This window comes from Schistocerca americana, chromosome 5, assembly GCF_021461395.2.
Source record: "Schistocerca americana isolate TAMUIC-IGC-003095 chromosome 5, iqSchAmer2.1, whole genome shotgun sequence".
NCBI lineage: Eukaryota > Metazoa > Arthropoda > Insecta > Orthoptera > Acrididae > Schistocerca > Schistocerca americana.
In genome coordinates, this window is record NC_060123.1 from 127,990,371 (window position 1) to 128,011,163 (window position 20,793).

The window sequence follows — 20,793 nt, forward strand, 5'->3', positions numbered from 1 at the left end:
TAATATTTGGTCATCTTCATCATCTAATAAATAAAACAAAACAAAAACTAAATATCTATTTTCTATTACTCTAAAATACGTAGAAAAGTGTTACAGATCTGTGATACTTTTCTACTTTATTTTAGTTTTTAAGATCTGAATATGATCAAAGATTAATCGAGATTAGGCATATTATGAAAATAAATGTACAACTGAGACGGCAGAAAAACTACAAATTTAAAGAAATATACTTCCTAGATGAAAATACAGTTATATGTTCACCAATTTCATTATACATTTTCACTATTGCCGAGAGGTTCCGCAACGGTGTTCACATTTAAAATTAATTGTTTATTTTGCCGCATGAGTTGCACATTTATTTTTATAATATGGCTAGTTCCCATCAATATGTGGTCATCTTCAGATCTAATAAATAATGTACATTGAAATTTAGTCACTGGGTCCTCACGAATCTATACTGAAGCTCAAAACCGCAAACCGCTAGTAATGCGATTAATACTGTTTCATACATGTATGGTGGTGATAAAAAAAACATACGGTTAATAGATACAGACAGAAAGATAGATAGAGACAGAAAGATGTAATGGCTGTGTGTCGATGTCACTCAGACGAAGGCACATTTGTGCCATGAAAACAGGTGGCTTAGGGTTCCTTTGTCTATATATGATCAAGTAGTGTTTGAAGTAATGAATGTATATTAAATGCATGGATATACTCATACAGGGTTGATTTATATAAATCAACATGTAGGCCTATGCACTCGTCTTAAATTTGTGTATGAATGGTTTTCTGCTAAAACATGATGAATTATAAGAATGTTGCAACTTGCACAACTGCACTCCGTATAAAAATAAAAAATCATAATCCAAATCCTATTTATTTTCGTTCTGCTGGAAGCAGCCGGTTTCGGTTATAATAAATCATATTCAGACCAAGATTCCAAACCACATGGCGGGCCGTTGTCCGGAGTCGCTGCGTAATAACATACTAATTAATTATGTACGGTTTTGTACCATTACTTCATTACAGAAATTTTGGAGTCTTAATTTTCTATTTTTCGTTATTGGTTCTGATCTCTGATGATGGCTATAATAAGCCAAAACCGGCAATCCGGGAAAAATATTAATTGTGATCACACTGTGTAAAAATAAAAGGTGGAAATGGGTCTATTTAAAAATGCGTCTCCGGAATAAAAGGAGATACCGCCTAAAAGGGATTTTAATTTGCTTTTAAAACGAAACGGAGTACGAATTGACGTTTCTTAGAGAAATATCTTCAAGCCCCATAGCGCTATTGTACGTGCGTTACATAACTTAGGTACTGCTTGAAATACCCACGAACGAACAGTTCGCCACATGATGCTGGGTAAAACAACAGTTCATTCAATATGACGAACGAATATGTGTCAGTCAAACACTCGCAAAGGCAAATTGAAACTGTGTAACACGTGATTAAGAGTCAAAGATATTTTTGAAATCTTTTTTCAATGTGATTCAAAACAGTGCAAATTTGGAGGATGAATTCAAGTTACGTGTAACAGCGTCCGAAATGGCCAGTTAGTGAGGGCCATTGCGGCAGTGGCAGCGGCGACATTCTTCACGAGGGCAATGTTGCATGCGTATCTGAAGGAGCATTGCATCGTAATTCAGCTAACACAGGCACTGCAATATCATATTTATCCGCCGTCACTGGGCAAGCGACTTTAAAAATGTCCCCCTGTATCGGAATGTACATAATAGATGTACGAGAACAAGTTGTGGACACATGGTTGACGACATATGAAAATTTGGATCAGTCTGTGAGACGTGCTCGAAAACCTCATGGTAAGGCGACCACTCGCGATATGCGGCAAATTCGGGTTCGAGTCCCGGTCCGACACAACTTTTCATTGTCGTCATTACATTATACAGCTGATGGTTGTCCATATTCGCAATTGCGAATACATTTCATATACCTCACCAGTGGCTGTGAACGTCACTTATGGAGCCGCGTTGGATTTTTTTGGCGGTGTTTGTTTACAACGCAACTGTGGTAATGGCAAAGTTCAAACATTTCGGTCGGACAAGTTTCACCGACAACTTCAGCAGTTCGGACATGATGAATTCACTGCATGGATAGGTACGTAACTACCAGTCCCAAGCCCTGGTGAGAAGGGAAGAAGGTTGGACCGTGAGGTTAGCAACCCAACCCCGTTAAACTTTATACCGCTACAGAAACAAGAAGAAAAATTCAGCGATCGTAACCTTACAGTTCCGAACTCGGGCATAAATCTAAATCTCGGTAAGGGCATGACAGAGACTTGAAAAATCCAAGAATGACGCGACTTGGTTTACAGATATTGATAAATGGAATGGAATGTTTCCTGCAAAAAAATTCAGACATTGATGAAATGGAATTGAATGTTTCCTGCAAAAAAAAAAATCACACATATTGGAACTGGGAACGTGCGATTCTTAAATCAATCAGGCCAGCTCGTAGACTTACGCCATGAATTCGTTCTTCATAAACTAGACATACTGTGTCTTTGTGATGTTCGTAGGATAAGCAGCGATAAAATGGTCACCCATAGTAAAACAGTCCTTTGTGCTCTGCGCACAATGATCAGTAGGTGCATAGTGCGACGAAGACTAGGAAACTTTTTATGAGCAGTTGCACGATGCATCTAACGAAAACCAGTCATGATCTTACACCTCTTGTTGGTGATACGAATTCCTTACTCAATATGATCTTATACTTCTTATGGATGGCAAGAATGCGCTACTTAGCAATGACCGTAATGACTTTCAACATGTTGTTGGACCCTTTGCGACAGCACCACGCACGAATGTTAATGGTGAACGTTTCGGAATATTGTGCAGCCGTCACGGGCTCTATAAAGACAACAGTTTCTTTCAACTTAGAATGAGACACAAGAAGACCTGGCGATCGCCTGATGGAAACACTCTAAATGAAGTTGATTACGTTTGTACAAATAGCGGACATAAGACATCTTTGCGAGATATCCGTGCTGCAGATGCTGCATCAGACCATTTCTTGGGCCTAGAGGACTTGAAAGTTAAGTTCATATCGGTGCAACGCCGAGAACCTACGCGACCGTTTGATGTGACAAAGCGAAAAGACAAGGAAGTAAAAAAATTCAATTGTAATTAGCTTTAAAATTCGGTTCCAGGCACCTCAGGATCTACCTGATAACGCTGAAACGCAATGGTTTGAATTCAAGGATTCTGTAGATACACATGCTGAAGAGACAGTTAGGCGACGGGGAGGAACACAGAAAGAGTGATGGATTCAAGATCGGACTTGGCATCATATAGATGAAAGAAAGATGGTAGAGCAACAACGTGAACCAGCTAAAGATCAAGAAGAGCTTGAAGTAGCTAGACGAAAATGTGCTGTCACGCTTGATCGCCGAGTCGTATATAAAAAGTGGAACTGTATCTATTCAAAGTGTAGGTACTACAAGGTGTCGACCGTATGTGCAGATATCAAGAGCAGAATTGCTCCAACGAATGCGATCCATGTGGCAATTAGACTGTAAGTATATGCACAAAGCTTCGGCCGTACTCCTCTATCATTCTCCCGATGACCATATACGCATGTGTGACCTGGAAAATACTAGTAAAATCAGCACACAAGCTCAATGTTTACTACCAACGATGCTTGAGGTGAACTTTGATGATCAGTTATTGCGACCACGTCTCACATGATGAAGTGCCGGGAAGGAGTGGTCTACGAAACCTGCACAAAATCATAGCTAAGAAGACTGAAATTTGCGGAAAATATTCTACACATGAAAGGTGAAAGTCCCCAAACCAGCATTGTCTGGGAAACAAACGGGTGGACACAGAAGGAGTACCTCGTAACACACGAAAACAAAATTTTGCAAGGGATTCTTTACTGCATGGACAAGAACTGGGAGGAAACTGAAAACCTGGCAGCTGATGGAGTTCCCTGAAGGAAACATGGTGCTCGATATACTACTTAGCATTGGTGGAAATCCAAGTAAGTGTACCGTATTCACCGGTACCGGGTTTTTTGGTAACCGGACAGATATTGAATGGGCAATACAATTTTTAGATAATGTTCCGTTTTTTCAAGCGTGGAATGTTTTTATTCTTGTAGTCAGTTTAGAGTCGTCGTGAGTAATGAGTCGAGAAGTGGAGTTGGCGTGATAATTGCCATTGAGCGGTGACGTACGAAATGAGAGAATAATGTAGGTGATGAGTAAAGCTAAAAAACATCACGAAGAGAAAGGAAATTATTAAAATTACGTGAGTAGCTACTGCGATATGTACAAGATGAGTAAAGGCGAGAAACATAATGGAAAGAAGGAAAATTTTTACGGGAGAAGAAATTGTGGTAAGGTGTAGATGATGAGCAAAGCTGAGAAACACCATGAAAATAAAGGAAATTAATATTACACGAGAAGATATTGTGATTAAGTTAAATTTTAAGGTTAACAATAGTGTCTAAATAGTAAGACACGACGACTCGTTATATATTAATTTAAAGTAAATACCTTGCGTTCGTTTAATGGTACGTATTTAAATCAAGATGTACAGTGAGACAGCTCCTATAAAAATAATATGGGAACAATCTAGCGTGATTGCCTTTAGCGAAAGTTGTATTTTGAAAACAATAAAGACTGCGAGCCTGAACACAACTTTGATTGAGATTTCTTGCTAACCAAATAAACAGTGACTTTATGATGACGCACATGACTTTTCTGAACATAAATCTGTCATCTACAATTGATAATTTAAATTAAAATTGCATTTGAAGTGAAACAGGGATATGAATAGAGTACTAGGTACATGGTCACAGCTTTTAACTTTCCCCTTTCCCCTGTTTACCTGTATACGTCAGTTCTCCTTCCTGAATAAATAAAATCTTATTACGTTAGTTAAATCTGCGCCGGAAACATCGCCTTGAAATGTAGGACAAGAGGCGGAGGGTGGTGGTGATGGTGGTGGAGGAGGTGGTGGCGTGGCAAGGGGGAGATAGTGGGGAAGCTTACATAAGTTGCAAAATTCCCCTCTGATGGTACTCTTACCTAGCACGAGCCATAGGTGCAGTATGGCAGTCTGAAACGGATATTGCGTACTTTTCCTTTGTTGCAGTGAATTCATTTAAGTGAGCAAGCGGAAATTTCAAGATCACAAGATATTCCTTCTGGTCCCGATTCATCACCAAACTGTTGCAACTAAATTGCGTAACATAATTAAATTCGGTGGATTTGTCCTCTAAATTAAAAAAAACCACAGTTGCAATGCTAACACCCAAGCAATAAGTCACTATTTCGAAATAATCACCTATGTATTTGGTAAAAGTGTTAACAACGGGAAGACTAATTTCTAAACCTGAATTCCACTTCCATTGAACAAAAACTAATCACACAATAACTTTTTTGTAACTGATTGAGCCCCGTTCATTGCAAGACTGATTTACTTACATCTTTGGTGATCTTCCCGTGACCATCAAAGTCGTACAGCGTGAAGGAAAATTCTTGTCGTTCTTGTCCCCCTGCATCGACGCCACCCTCAACGGAAACGTCACACTCGAACTCCTGTGGGGACAATGAAAATCAGCTGTTACACTGGCGACGACTTTTTGAGATATAATAAAGCCAATAATTTATGTTATAAACTCGAATTATTACATGAGTGAGACGCATAGCAGCAATAAGTAATTGCCAATATTTTTCGAATTGAACCCAATTACTACAAATTATAAATCTTGCCCCTGACTAAAAACTTCTTTCCTTTTTAAAAATACTGAACTAATATAGTTCTTAAGTTCCTCTGACCATATAAACGAGGCTAATGAGCCACAGGCAGAAAAATATTTAATACTGCCATATTATCAAAACTGGAGTGTGCACAGTCCTGCATTAAGTTTTGGTGATAATATATAATTATACTTACTTGAAAAATTTATAGTTTGATCATTAAAATTATTCTTGGAAATTTGTGTTAATTAAACCATCAATACTATTGGATTAACTATGTAAGACATGGAAAGGAGGATAAGAAGAGAGACGTTACCATCAGTGGAATGAATACAATTTTCTTAGCGACCAGAGCATTTAAAAGAAGAGATCAAGCTTCGTAATGAACCAAACTCAGATTGCTGAAGTCCGTGCGGCACTACATAATGGTGAGTACACTTGAAAAATGTAGATCGTAGGTGATTGGCAAATCCTTGTTCACGTATACTTGATTGCAAGCATTGTTTCAGACACTCCATCTGAAACAAGTGACTATATATTATGGGGAAAGAAGAAGAATTTGTTCAGTAGAATTTGCCCCCGAAGTTGTTTTTGCAATACGAAAATATAAGGGATTTGAAGTACAAATTGTTGGAACCGGTACCTTATACACCACATTTCACATCCGAGGGCCCATCTATCCTTACATCTAAAATAATTCGGTGCTGGAAAGCGTTATGACTACAAAGCGTAGGCTGTGACAGACGTAGACGAGTTTTAGTCGACCTTCTGGAATCGCAAGTCAGAGGTGGCATCACCTAAAGACAAAAAGTTTTTTCAAGTCCAATGATCAGAACTTTTTGACCCAAGAAAGACTCCCACTACCCTTTCGAAAAAAAAAAAAAAAAAAAAAAAAATCTTGCCCTCGTAGGAAGCGTTTTGCAATCTGGGGTAAGTGACCAGGCAGATCAGTAGGCACAAATAAGGGAAATACGTTCAGAGGTAATGGCGAACGCAGCAGGCATCAGAATTCGAGGAACTGACGTTTATGTTTGGCAACACAGTGATTCTTCAAAGCGACCGCCGCCGCTCCGTCAAATAAAAGTCGCCGGCCTTGCATACACAAACGACGACCGCCCGCCAAGGTCACGCCGCTGCCTCCGGTTCGCCTTCCCGCCGCTTGGCAGCGCTGGACTCGGCAGCGAGCTACATGAATGGGCGGAGGAGCCCCAGCGGGTGACCACAGTTTTATCGATATCAATGGAACACGACGGAGGGGTCGGTGAGCTATTTGCCGGAACTCGTAAGCACCTTTGATCTCACGATCTGGCCGACGCCCAGAACCTAGTATGGCCACTTAAAGAATCAAAGGCGGTCCCTCTGTGTCAAAGGAGTGCGCAACACTTAGAGCGGCGAGGCGGCTTGCAACAGTACAAGGGACTTGATAGGTGGTGGCAGCTGTTATGATAAGTGAGCGCTCGCGTATTTTGTAATTAGTTCTCGTTATCTGATGGTTTACATCAAGAATAAGATGCAAAACAGCAAATGACCCGCATTGTCCCCTGCCTTTGAATGACTGCCGCCTTCCATATCGGGAAGATTGAAACTTGCGCGATGATATCGTTTGGAGCTTCACAATGGCAAATAATTTCAAATGCATGAGTATATCGATCCACCCCACATGTTGAGGTGCACTTCAAATAAGTGATGGAAATCGAACCATACAGAAAACACACAGATACCCTTGAGAACAACTGCATTAATGACTGCTGAACTTGGTTTCGAATCTGTCAAACAACAACAAGCAAATTATCATACAAATTACCTGTTCTGAGCCAAAATATTAACGAACGTGTAAGTGCATAAAGTATCAAGAGTAATGGCAGACATTCTCCATGTACGTTACAATTCTAATAACTTTTACTTACTACAATGATTTACTATCTGAGAGGAAAGGGTTTCCCACATTTGGGTTTTCCACGACTTTCCTGAATCACTTACCACGAATGTGAGGGTAATTCCTTCCACAAGTCCAGGGTCGATTTCTTTCTCCGTACATTCCAATTCGAGTTCGTGCTCCAAATCCAGTGATCGCGGCCGGCATCACGTAACTAGTTATCTTATTTTATACAACACGCGATATTTTCCGTATATTGAAATGTTACAGTCACAGATTGTCTTCCTCGTTCGCCAATATAATGGCACTTCAGCATCCTAATACAGGGCTCTCGGAGGAAGAAATATTTCCATCGATTTTTCTGGTCCAGAATCGGAGTACCATATTCCGAGTTTGTCAAAGAACTGCCCGAAAATTTGCTGCCTTAGAATTTTCATCTCTGAAAGGCTTCCACTTCCTGGAATGTGCCGCATTCGATTCCTTCCGGGACTGCCACCGTGATAACATCTAATCTTCTTTACCTTATGATTCAGTAGTCTCCCGACCTAGTCACCCTTTTCTACCGTAAACACTTTAATTTCTTCGGTATTGTTGTTCTATCTCTGTGATATTTACTGGCTTTTGTATTGCGAGGTGACACGTTAGAGTAGCTAATGATTCAAAAATGGTTCAAATGGCTCTGAGCACACTTCTGAGGTCATCAGTCCCCTAGAACTTAGAACTACTTAAACCTCACTAACCTAAGGACATCACACACATCCACGCCCGAGGCAGGATTCGAACCTGAGACCGTAGCGGTCGCGCGGTTCCAGACCGTAGCGCCTAGAACCGCTCGGCCACTCTGGCCGGCGATAATAATTTTAGATGATCCTGTGTGTTACGTGCCCTCGCTCGGTGAAGGCATCTGTAATCTATGACATTGTGTGTCTGGCGTAATGTATTTATATGCGAGATATATGTTGTAGGAATTAATATGATCCATGACTCATTTTAGAAGGAAGTTTATTTTGGCTGTGTATCTTCAGTATGCAGAATGTATTTCTTGCGACGTCTACAGTTTGCTGAGCAATTCTGTGTCACTCCCATGCTGACAACAAATCCATGACTAACTATCAATACTCCAGGACTGATGGAACTAAGGTTTTGTACGACACCTCTTCCGCGCGTGAACTTCGTAGGGTACGAAGGATATAAATCTAGGAATCCACACTCATACGAGTGGCAGGAAATACAGGACGAGGTTAAAACTGAATTACTTGAGGCGCTGCCGCACAAGTCTATCAGCCGACGACAGCTTTCCCAGAACAAGGTCAGAGTCAAGAGGGGTAGGAGGGGGGGGGGGGGCGCACAGGCTTCACTAAAAGTCGTATAGGTTTGTTTCACGGGGAATCACGAAATAGTTCAAGAGAAATTCCTCTGGATACACTGGATACTAGTCAATATGCCTTACTGGCCCCTTCTATCTTCACTGCTTTATTCAAGTCATATTCTAAATTCTCACACAGTTTTCTTGCCCAAACATGTTTCAGTACATCCGTATTACTATTTACTGTTTATTATTTTATTGAATCTGTAGTTACTTGATGACTGGACGGAAGTGTCGTAACATGTTTGGGCGAGAAAAATAACATCAGAATAATTATCTGTGTTTTGCAAAAAGTGGCGGAACCCAATACTATATTTTGTTCTGCAAACACGTGCCCATTCAGAACATCAAAAACCGAAGAATGACTCCTCACGAATCAAATGTTTACTTCAGCCTAACTCAGACGGGGGAAAGATAGGTAAGGAATAGAGGCATGGTATGTATGAACGTTGCACGAACAGGTTGCTCAAATGTATATGCGCTCCTACGACACGCGTGTTATTCGCTGTGCAACAACGAAGCAATCAGATTTAAGCGAGCGCACGCGCATGCAGGCATGAATGGAAGCAACAAACGGTACGAATAGCTGACGTTTATGAGTTCTTTTTACCGGCCCAGTGCGCCATAAAAACTTCCCTTACGAGCGCCGCCTGCGACTGGAATAAATAAGAGCCTTCGCTGCGTTTATGCTCACTGGCAAATTACATAACAGGTTATGGCGCGCCTGTTTCTGTTCTGTGGCACGAGTAATCGCCGAGCCACTCAAAACATGTTCACTGAAACTTTTTCAGCCTTACACCTGGTAGTTGATTTACACGCTCTAACGACTACGAATTACCGAAGCGAACAAGGAATTATCTAGTTTAGTACAGAGCTCCTCTGCAACTATACACGCGATAGTACTTGCGGGCGTTATCAGATGGTAGTCCTTGTGCCCTGTGCCTTTCTCATGTGCACCTAATGGGTCTCGTATCAGTGTGCAAGCGTTTGTTTAAGAGAGGCAATTTCATTTTATTTGACCCCTCCCTGCGTGTTGACTATATTATTATTCGCGTTTGGGTCTTACTGTACGACGAAGAGCATTTTAGAATTTTCTTTTAGCCCTTCTTTGTGCGCATAGTACTTTCAAGTTCTCAGAATGGTTTATCTTTCTATCCGAAGACCAAGTGGTTTCAGCCTTCTTGGCCCATAGTGACTTTTGTTGTATTTCCTGTTGTACTGTCTCTCTTCTTCTGGTCTTCTTTTACTACAGCTATCCATTTTGTAGTCTTAATTTTCCTTTTAGTGCGAACTAACTCCACAACTTTCACACAGAATTTTAGTCTACATTTGATTGAACACCTAAATAAACGTTTGTATAACTTACAATTTATTCTTTTTCGGTTTACTTTATTGTACGACTTGGAGCAATAATTATATTTGTTTCATTCAATCACAAACTGAAAATCCTTCTAAAATATGGATCTACACGAAACCAAATTTGCAACGTTCTTTGATTAAAACATGAAACAAACGATGAATGATATATTTCACTTCAGAATTACGAAAGTATCCATACATCCAAAGTCACCATATCATATGATGAAAGATACCTAGTGCTAACTATATTTGTCCCTTTCCGACTGCTTCGGTCGCAGGTTCGAATCCTGCCTCGGGCATGGATGTGTGTGATGTCCTTAGGTTAGTTAGGTTTAAGTAGTTCTAAGTTCTAGGGGACTGATGACCACAGATGTTAAGTCCCATAGTGCTCAGCGCCATTTTGTCCCTTTCATATGACACACGCAGATACTGTAGTATCCTGTGATAATGTATCATTTTATGTTTCTAGCATCACTAGTTCCGTTTCACAGTTGCAATTCCAAGAAAAAATATGTGGTGACAACACTGGATCTAATCTGTTGGTGGTTCCAATTATGTGCTCGTCTCACAAACTGTGGCAAGACTCTGCTGTCTCGTTAGTACGAAATTCAGTTACTCTTCAGCCACGATGGAAGGATTTCCAAGAAATGTCTTCCGCTGAGCGACTGCATTCGGATACGTAAAAGTAATCGCAGTTGAGGCAAATGCCAGACTAATATGCATTGGAAAAATATTCAGGAAGTGTAGTCCATCAACAAAGGAAGTAGTTTACAAAAGCCTCATTCGACCAATATTTGAATAGTCTGGGATCTGGAACAGATAGGCTTGATGGAGGAAACAGAAAATATTCAAAGCAAAGCAGTGCGTCACGTCAGAGGTTCATTTAGTAAGCGCAAAAGCGTTACGGAGATGGTTCATGCAGCTCCAGTGATAGCCGCTACAAGGGAGGTATTGTGCATAACGGTGAGGGTAAGTGTTTAAATTTCGAAAGCGTACATTTGTAGAAGGTCGAAGTTTGCCAACAATCGTTCTTCCCACGGAGCATTCGCGACTGGAACAGGACAAGGGGGAGGGAGTGGCAGTGGAACATAATTAGCGTTCCCTCTGCCATACACCAACAGGTGGTTTGCGGGGTATAGACATAGATAAATGTGAGTTTGCTAATTTCGTGACCACAATTTGCCATTGGTACAACGAATAAGCGCAAGAAAATTTCCTTGAGGAAATTCAACATCCTCTGCCAGCCAATACTGAATAAATCATATTTCTGTTCGGAGAATGGCGGTTGTACCTGCCAGTGTGTACAGTGTTGTTAATGAAACTGGGCCTGGTGCCGTTGAGGGATATTCTAACACGAAACATGAAAGCAGATGGTACAAAATTTGGACACCTCAAGAAACTGAATGGCTACGTAACTGGGTATTTTTTCTGCTGATTCATACTTGCTGTTTTTAGTTTTGATACTACTTATCTTGTGAATCTTAAAATATGAGCTACAAGAAATCAAAATGGCTAATCTCATAAAAGTAATTCTGTACCTTTAAATCTTTGCTAATGACTTACACATAGCGATTTTTGTCTTTGAAGCCAAAACAGCTGATCACGCTTTTATATCACAGTGTAAATTTTTTCTTAGCTTTCTGGTCACGTACCGTTGCTCCAGCTCCATTACGTAAGAAGGAGTTATTTGACCTGAATGAACACGGAAGTGAGAAAACGTCGGCCGTACATCCACATCGCACAATCAAAGCTCTGTCGGTCGGGGAAGGCGTCTGTCAGCAAACGACCGGAAAGCCTTTGAGACACCGACCGCTGCCGGCCCACAAAGTCGATCCGCATTTAGAAGGGCGCTGTTCTCTCCCAAGATCAAAGTGCTCTTTGATTCGCCGAGGAAATGTGAGAGAACATTCAGTTTAAACAGATATCTACTAAGGGAGCTGTTTGACGTTCGTCGCAAGAGCAATTTGCAGACTCGCTTCTATCCGTCTGTAAGTATTTGAAGCGCACAAAGGGTTTTTATCGCTTCTGTTGAACGTAATTGTGAATGAGCTGCAAGGTTACATGACACGACTGCGCTACGCTTCTGCTAACGACGACGCTGAATCTGGTTTTTCCCTTTTCAAATACTGGATGTAAAGGTCTGTGTTGCAGTTTACCTCCACACGAAAAGGCTCGGTGAGCGAAGTGTGAGTCTTATAAAGTTCATTGGGTTTCCTTTCGTTTCAAACGGAAAAATCATATTGAATCGACGCCAGCGAACACCATTCGACTCTGGTATGGTCGATCACCGCTCATTGACAGTGTGCCCACCTATAAATTCTTGGCTCAGATCTATCATGCCCTGTTTGTCTCATACAACATATAATTCTTTTTCTCGTGTACTGCGTACTTGATAGCGATGTCACATATGTACATCAGAACAAAAACAGGAAGTAGTAAAGCGTTAAAGGGAGAATTCACTTACTCATTTCCCTTTATTTTTGAAGGGTGGAATTGTATGAGGGGATACATGACGATCTATTTTGCTGACCAATTGGTTTCATAACAATGCTCCATGGGCAACCCTCATTTTTTGAACGGTTCTCGCATTAGAAGTCTACCTGTCACCGGCGTTAAGACAAAGCTGGTAATGCAAGCTGAGTGTAAGCTTTCCTTTTTAAACTCTTCGGAAACTTAGTGTAGTTTATCTAAAGCACTTCAGGTCATTATTACATTTCTGTTCATTCCTCGTTTTGTCCATAAATTCATAGATATCCTTGGTATTACTTTTGCTCCAGTTTTAATCATTACTATTAAAATACAGCCATCTACGAACACATTTGCTTCTTCGTCAGACATTAATTCTGGGGTGTTATTATTTGATTCATTTCGTGAAATGCGCAAACGGGGAATCTACAATTCTGTCGTTAGTTATTGTGCCGTCTTTACTGATGAAATGTCATACTTGTTTTTTAAAATAATTTTATTGTTTTCAGTTGTTTATATTACTACTCAACCACGATATTATTGCACTTGGCCTTTATCGGATTATAGTGTCCACTTTTGCTAGGATTGAGATGGCATAGTTATTGTTCAACCTTCTCTGTACCGTTTGGATCGCTAATGTGATGCTGGCCCACCGGGCCCCCCCCAAAAAAATAATAAAAAAAAAAATTCAAAACATGCGGTAACGCTACAGTAAACAAGTACAGTGGGAACTAAGAAAACGCGTCGTACTGTCAGTTATTTCATGTTAGTTGTACGTACGTCAGCCCCTATTACGCGCTGACTCACGAGCTGTTGGAGTCGCCCCAACTCCTAGGTGCAATAATATTGTGGTCAACTAATACCAAATTTCCGTAGGTTTCATTTCAGTATCTGGTAATATAGCACAGTTTACGGACCGTGTGTTAATGTCTCCGAGGGGATGTGAGAAAGTATAATCCTTCCCGTCACGCACACTCGGCTCGCTTTTAAATTTTCGACCGATCATACAACTTAAGTTTTCCGTAGTTTCCATAAAACTCCTAGGGCAAATTCCGGGATGATTCCTGTGGAAAAGACATGACAGTTTTTACTTCCCTACGCTCCCCCAAATCAGAACTTAGATTGCCGGTCTGTAATTTCCTCTTCCTTGACGGGACTTTAAACCATACTCCTTCGTCTTTCCCATGTCACATACGAATAATAACATCAGGCTTCCATTCGGACAGGTAAATATGTCTTGTTTCGCATTGTAACAAAGGGCAAGTACAGGGAGACACAGATAAAAGTAGCCCTGTAAGTATAAAGGAAATGCAGTGAAATTACAGGAATAGAGAGGTGAAGCGAACTTAATATTTATTTACAATGAAAATTACAGTGAAAAATACATTTCTAGAAGATGCTGAAAGTGACCCCCTGCAACATCAGTTCACAGCTGTGCATGTCAAAGCATATTCAGAAACACCAAAGTTCGGATATCGATGGTGGCAACTTTACGGCCGATGTCTTTCAGTTCCTGTATTGCGTATGGATTTGTTTTATGGTGTCCCCACAGGAAAAAATAACATTTTAGATCCGGCAAACATGGTGGCCATAAATGTTTGCTGACAGTTCGTTCCTCAGTGAAGACATTCTTGCAATCGTTCCAGAGATACCTTAGCCGTGTGGAATATTGCCCCATCTTGCTGGAAGAAGCAATATTGCCTTTGATATTCGGTGAGCTGAGCACAAAATGTATCAAAATTTTCCATGTATGGAATCGTGTTGAGGTTACTGTCAAAAAATATCGGTCCAATGATGCGCGTTCCTGTTACACCACGCCAAACGCCGAATTCTTTCATCATGAAGTGGTTGCTGCCACACAATGTTAAAGTTCTCCGTTGACCAGTACCTCATGTTCTGTGAATTCACATGATCAGATAGATGAAAGCATGCTTCATCACTCGTGGCATAATGCAAAGGGTCTAACAAACCATCGTTGATGTTATGCAAAAGCCACGTAGAGTAATCTACACGTTTCTGATTGTGATCCTCCCGTAATTGCTGTGCAACCGTCGGACGACACGGCTTCAAATTAAGGCTCTTCAGTATCCGCTGGCAACTTCTCCTACTTACATGCGCCTTTTGGGTCAGTTACGTCTTTCTTCGGATTCTGAATAATTGTTTGGTTAATATCTACAGTAACTTCTGGTGTGCGAACTGGAGGAATTCTTTGTCGTTTTACATTTTGCACAGATCCGTAAGTGTGCCAGTTTTTATACCGACTCTGTATTGCTCTCTTTGCTGGTAGTCCTCTATTCAGATACTTGACCCCCAAAAATTTCGCTAGTTCTCCTTGATCGAACGTGCTTTCACACACATTTCCACAGTTTCAATTCTTTCTTCTATCGAGAAAGTCGCTTTGCAGACCGCAAAGCGAAACTGCGATGAAATAAACGGAAATGCTGGCGGAAGAATGCAGTTGTAGCTGTTTATTGTATTTCAGAAGTCGAAATATTGCATTCGCATTTGAAGGAGAGCCGGGCTACTTTCAACTGCACCACCCTACGTTATAAGCAAAGCAAACTGCGCCACCAAACCACCCGGCAGGCCGAGACCTGTTGGAAGGCCAGATGACCGGCGACTGTGATGTGATGTAGTGAGGACGAGAGTGCGCTGCAGACTGACCTCAAAGGCGAGCGGATGCGACGGCGAGGGCGGCTGCTGCTGCTGCGGGGGCGGCTGCGGCGGCGGCTGCTGCTGCTGCGGGGGCTGGTCGCAGCCGGCCTCGAGCGGGCGCGCCAGCAGCTCCTCCGTGTCCGACGCCCGGCCGTCGCTGCACTCGGTCGGCACCACTGCCAACACACAAGCACACAGGCACGCTCACTCACTACGTCTCGCACATCACACTGCGGCCGCTGAAGCGCTTCTTTCACCTGTGGCAGGCGGTTGGGCATCATGGACACATTAGACTACAGTGCACGAACCAAACTGGTCTGTATATTCGTATATAATGCCGGAACATATATAAAAAATTTAATAAGATCTGTAGTTCTGCATACGTGATTATGTATATTTATGTGTGAAACAGGACTACAGATCATTATTTCAACTTACACAATGAAGCGCCAAAGAAACTAGTATACGCATGCCTATTCAAATAGAGAGATATGTAAACAGGCAGAATACGACGCTGCGGTCAGCAATGCCTATATGATTCAACAAGTGTCTGGCGCTGTTGTTAGATCGGTTACTGCTGCTACAGTGGCAGATTATCAAGGTTTAAGTGAGTTTGTACAAAAATGTTCAAATGTGTGTGAAATCTTATGGGACTTAACTGCTGAGGTCATCAGTCCCTAAGCTTATACACTACTTAACCTAAATTATCCTAAGGACAAACACACACACACCCATGCCCGAGGGAGGGCTCGAACCTCCGCCGAGACCAGCCGCACAGTCTATGACTGCAGCGCCCTAGACACGGCTAATCCCGCGCGGCTTAAGTGAGTTTGAACGAGGTGTTACAGTCGTCACACTAGCGATGGGGCACAGCTTCTCCGAGGTAGCGATGAAGTGGGGATTTTTCCGTACGACCATTCCACAACTGCTCCGTGAATATCAGGTATCCGGTGGCAACATCAAATCTCCGACATCGCTGCTGTCGGAAAAGAATCCTGCAAAAACTGGACGAACGACGACTGAAGAAAATCTTTCAACTTGACAGTGCAACTCTTCCGCAAATTGCAGCAGATTTCAATGCTGGGCGTCAATAAATATCTGTGTGCGAACCATTCAACGAAACATCATCGACATGGCTTTTCGGAGACGAAGGCCCACTCTTGTACCCTTGATGACTGCACGACACAAAGCTTTACGTCTCGTCTGGGCCTGTCAATACCGACAGTGGACTGTTGATGACTGGAAAACATGCTGCCTGGTCGGACGAGTGTCGTTTCAAATTGTACCGAGAGGATGGACCTTGTACAAGTGTGGAGACAACCTCATGAATCCATGGACCGTGCATGTCAGCAGGGGACTGATCGAGTTGGTGGAGGCTCTGTAATGGTGTGGGGCGTGTGTAGTTGCAGTGATATGGGACCCTTCATACATCTAGATACGACTCTGACAGGCGACACGTATGTAAGCATCCCGTCTGATCGCCTGCATCCATTCACGTCTATTGTGTATTCCGACAGACTTGGGCAAATCCAGCAGGACAATCCGACACCCCACATGTCCAGAATTTCTACAGAGTGGCTTCGAGAACACTCTTCTGAGTTTAAACACTACCACTGGCCACCAAACTGACCAGACATGAACATTACTCCGGGTTCCCGGGTTCGATTCCCGGCGGGGTCAGGGATTTTCTCTGCCTCGTGATGACTGGGTGTTGTGTGATGTCCTTAGGTTAGTTAGGTTTAAGTAGTTCTAAGTTCTAGGGGGCTGATGACCACAGATGTTAAGTCCCATAGTGCTCAGAGCCATTTGAATCATGAACATTACTGAGCATATCTGGCATGTCTTGCAATGTGCTGTTTAGAAGAGATCTCCACCCACTCGTACTCCTACGGATTTATGAACAGCCCTGCAGCATTCATGGTGTCAGTTCCCTCCAGCACTACTTCAGGCATCAGTCGAGTCCACGCCACATCGTGATGCGGCAGTTCTGGATGCTCGCTGGGGTCCTACACGATATTAAGCAGGTGTACCAGTTTCTTTGGCTCTTCAGTGTATACTAGTTCGTAAGAGTATAACTGCAGTCATGCCTATTGGTGACTGAAAACGGTATACTGAACAACATTTACCTAAGTATTTACGTCATTTGCGTACTAATAGTTATTACAAGTCCTATGTTTGTAGATTCGGTAGTACAAGTGGCACAAGGAAACTGTAAGTGTAGAAGAATGGATGCAAGACGGATAGACTGTGCTCCCAGGTGTCGTTCACTTGGCGGTCCAGGAACGGCCATGCCGAAAACATCAGGTTGTAAGGTTTGTGACGTGTCTGTGGGAATACTGTTCGACGCAGCTATATATATGGAATGTAAAGCTATTATGAAAAGGATAGGTGCTACTCACCTTGTACCGGAGATGCTGAGTAGCAACTATCCTTTTCATTATATCGACATAATAATTGTAAATTTGAATACCATACGCATTTCACTTCTGTTATTTTTTTAAGCATTCTCAGTGGCTACCACACATGTTTACTATCTTACTATATTTATGTATCAGATATGCGATGGAAAAATTCTTTCTTATAGTTTTTCAGTTTCTAGTTTAAAAATAACAATTTGCACACACACATTTACTATTTTTTTAAAAGTTAACGATATCCCCCATCAAAATCCGAGTGCTTCTCCCAACCACATACGCGCACTTCCGAAAGCCAAACTACGCATACCAAGATATAAAAATGTATAACGAAAGTGGGCAGCCGGCTGGCGTGGCCGAGCGGTTCTAGGCGCTACAGTCTGGAACCGCGCGACCGCTACGGTCGCAGGTTCGAATCCTGCCTCGGGCATGGGTGTGTGTGATGTCCTTAGGTTAGTTAGGTTTAAGTAGTTCTAAGTTCTAGGGGACTGATGACCTTAGAAGTTAAGTCCCATAGTGCTCAGAGCCATTTGAACCATTTTTTTGAAAGTCGGCAATATTACAAGCAGTACACACACACAGTAAATCAAATGGCCCTCAGCACTATGGCAGTAAATTAGAGAAACAATTGTTAAACGTGATGTAAACATAGTGAATTGTGCATGCAGAAATTGCAGAAGAGAACATAGTGGGTTGTACATACTAACTGAACACAGTTCCATCTCCGAACAGAAAAAAAAGAGAAAACCGTATTTTGGACCAAAGATGGTCAAAACCTTCAGTTGTTTTTAACATTCTAATAGGACAACACTGCAACAGAGAAACATATTAGGAGCTATATTATCGCGAATCAAGTATATTTGTATAGTAAGAAGCAAAATACGTATCACAGGCCGCTGAGGATGCTTCAAAAATAAAAGAAGCGAAACTAAAGTGGCAATCGAACAAACTGTATTTTACTTAACAGTCAGTCACGGAGATAGACCTTAATGCTAGTAAATGAACTGTCCAGTCACATTAATGTGAGCAACAGTCAAAGGCCAACTGTCCAGTCACATTAATGTGAGCAACAGTCAAAGGCCTGGATAACCGTCCTTTGCTGTGCTCCTCGAAACAAACACAAACACTGCAAGCTGTGTGGCGCGTTAGACTGCCCTACTGGTAGACGCGCTGAGGAAAAGCAAACAGCATGTAGGGGTGGGCACGGTCCCGAAATATAGATGCATACTTGTATTGATCAACTGTGCTTTGCAGAATGACGAGATCACCCAGACAAAGCCATGGAAACAATCCCCAGACCATAAGGCATGCAGGGTTTGTGCTTTCAGACGTTTCACGTCGTACATGCCAACTGCCATCTACCCCATGGTGCATAAAACGTGATTTATCTGGAAAGGCCACCTGTCGCCACTCAGTGGACGTCCAGTTGCCGATGAAGAAGCAGTCAGCATGGGTGCGTGAACCAGGCAGTCGCCGTGGAGCCCCAAACGCAACAACGTTCGCTGAGCGCTCGTTGAAGAGACACTGCTGGTAGCCCCTTGATAAATGTGGGTGGTCACTTTCAGCAGCTGCACGTCTATTCGTTCAGATACATCTCTGCAGCCGTCTATTCGTTCAGATACATCTCTGCAGCCGTCGTTCACCCCTGTCATATGGCCTGTGCTGCACCACAGTTGCCTCGACGTCGGTTTTGGATAGCGCAATTTTGTCGTGCACGGTGTACTTTTAACGATGGCGGCACGCAAACATTTTACAATCTTACACGTTGCGAAAGCCAATGATCATATCCTTTTGAGCGAAAGCCAATGATAATATCCCTTTGAGCTAAATCGCTCCGTTTCCATATTACAACCACTGTTTTCCGCGTTCTCCCGACACGCTTTATATACCCTCCACTGCTAGTGCTGCAACCTGCTGTCTACTGGTGGTTATTGCACACTGTCCAACATAGGCAGTGGTCGCATTGTGTAACTGTTCCCTGTAGTAATAACGTAATCTGACGAATGTTAGTTTTCGCTTTGTCTTGACGATAGCGCTGAGCGGTCCTTTTAAACTGTAATGTGTTCCACTGGGGAAACGAATAACTGAAGATGCAGTCAAAATAAACTAAACAATACGTGACCTGTGTCTGTCCAACAGTCACATCGGTCTTGGGGGCCCCTGCAGGTGATGCCTGTGTTTGCTTACGTGCAAATTAAACTTTCTAACACATATAAGACAGGCCTGCACCACATTACACCAAGATTACAACTGAAGATTTTCACACCGTGGTATCTTAGATCGATATCTCCCTCACCAGAGTCTCACAGTTGTAACGGAAACGCACGTTTCCGACAGATGCCGATAGTGGTCGCACGGGGACCACTGCGGATCCAGTTATGCGCGCCCACTAACTCGCGCCTTCAGCGGCTCTGCGCCCTCTACCGCCGCGACGTAGGATGGTCGACCACAGCTACACGGCTCAGTCACAGTCTTCAGTCTGAATCAATCTGCCGCAGTTTGCTCGTGCATTAGTAGCGGGAGCTTCACACTGCAGCCGGCCGAGGTGGTCTCGCGGTTCCAGGGGCGCAGTCCGGAAACGCGCGACTGCTACGGTCGCAGGTTCGAATCCTGCCTCGGGCACGGATGTGTGTAGTATCCTTAGGTTTAAGTAGTTCTAAGTTCTAGGGGACTGATGACCTAAGATGTTAAGTCCCATAGTGCTCAGAGCCATTTGAACCATTTTTTTCACACTGCACAACATTTCTCAGTTCACTTCTTGTAATAGGTGGATTTTGTTGATGTTTGTTCTTTTGTAAAGTTTCTTCGCAACGCTTGGAGAAAGCTACAGATTAACTAAAATTTCTGTTTACCGTATTTAAGCGTTCACTAATCATCTCGTCCTGTCCAGCTTTCCCACTATGTCAGCAGCTGCATCACTCTGTATCCT

General features: G+C 42.5%; 1 protein-coding gene across 1 annotated transcript in view; it reads right to left on the reverse strand.

Moving 5' to 3' along the window:
• The window catches only part of LOC124616232, a 148,077-nt gene that overhangs the window by 12,024 nt on the left and 115,260 nt on the right, over positions 1–20,793 (reverse strand). The window contains exons 3-4 of the mRNA XM_047144535.1: positions 15,460–15,626; positions 5,453–5,566 (exon numbers count right to left, since the gene is read on the reverse strand). Coding sequence (XP_047000491.1) covers positions 5,453–5,566; positions 15,460–15,626 — 281 coding nt within the window. The remainder of the gene's footprint in view (positions 1–5,452; positions 5,567–15,459; positions 15,627–20,793) is intronic.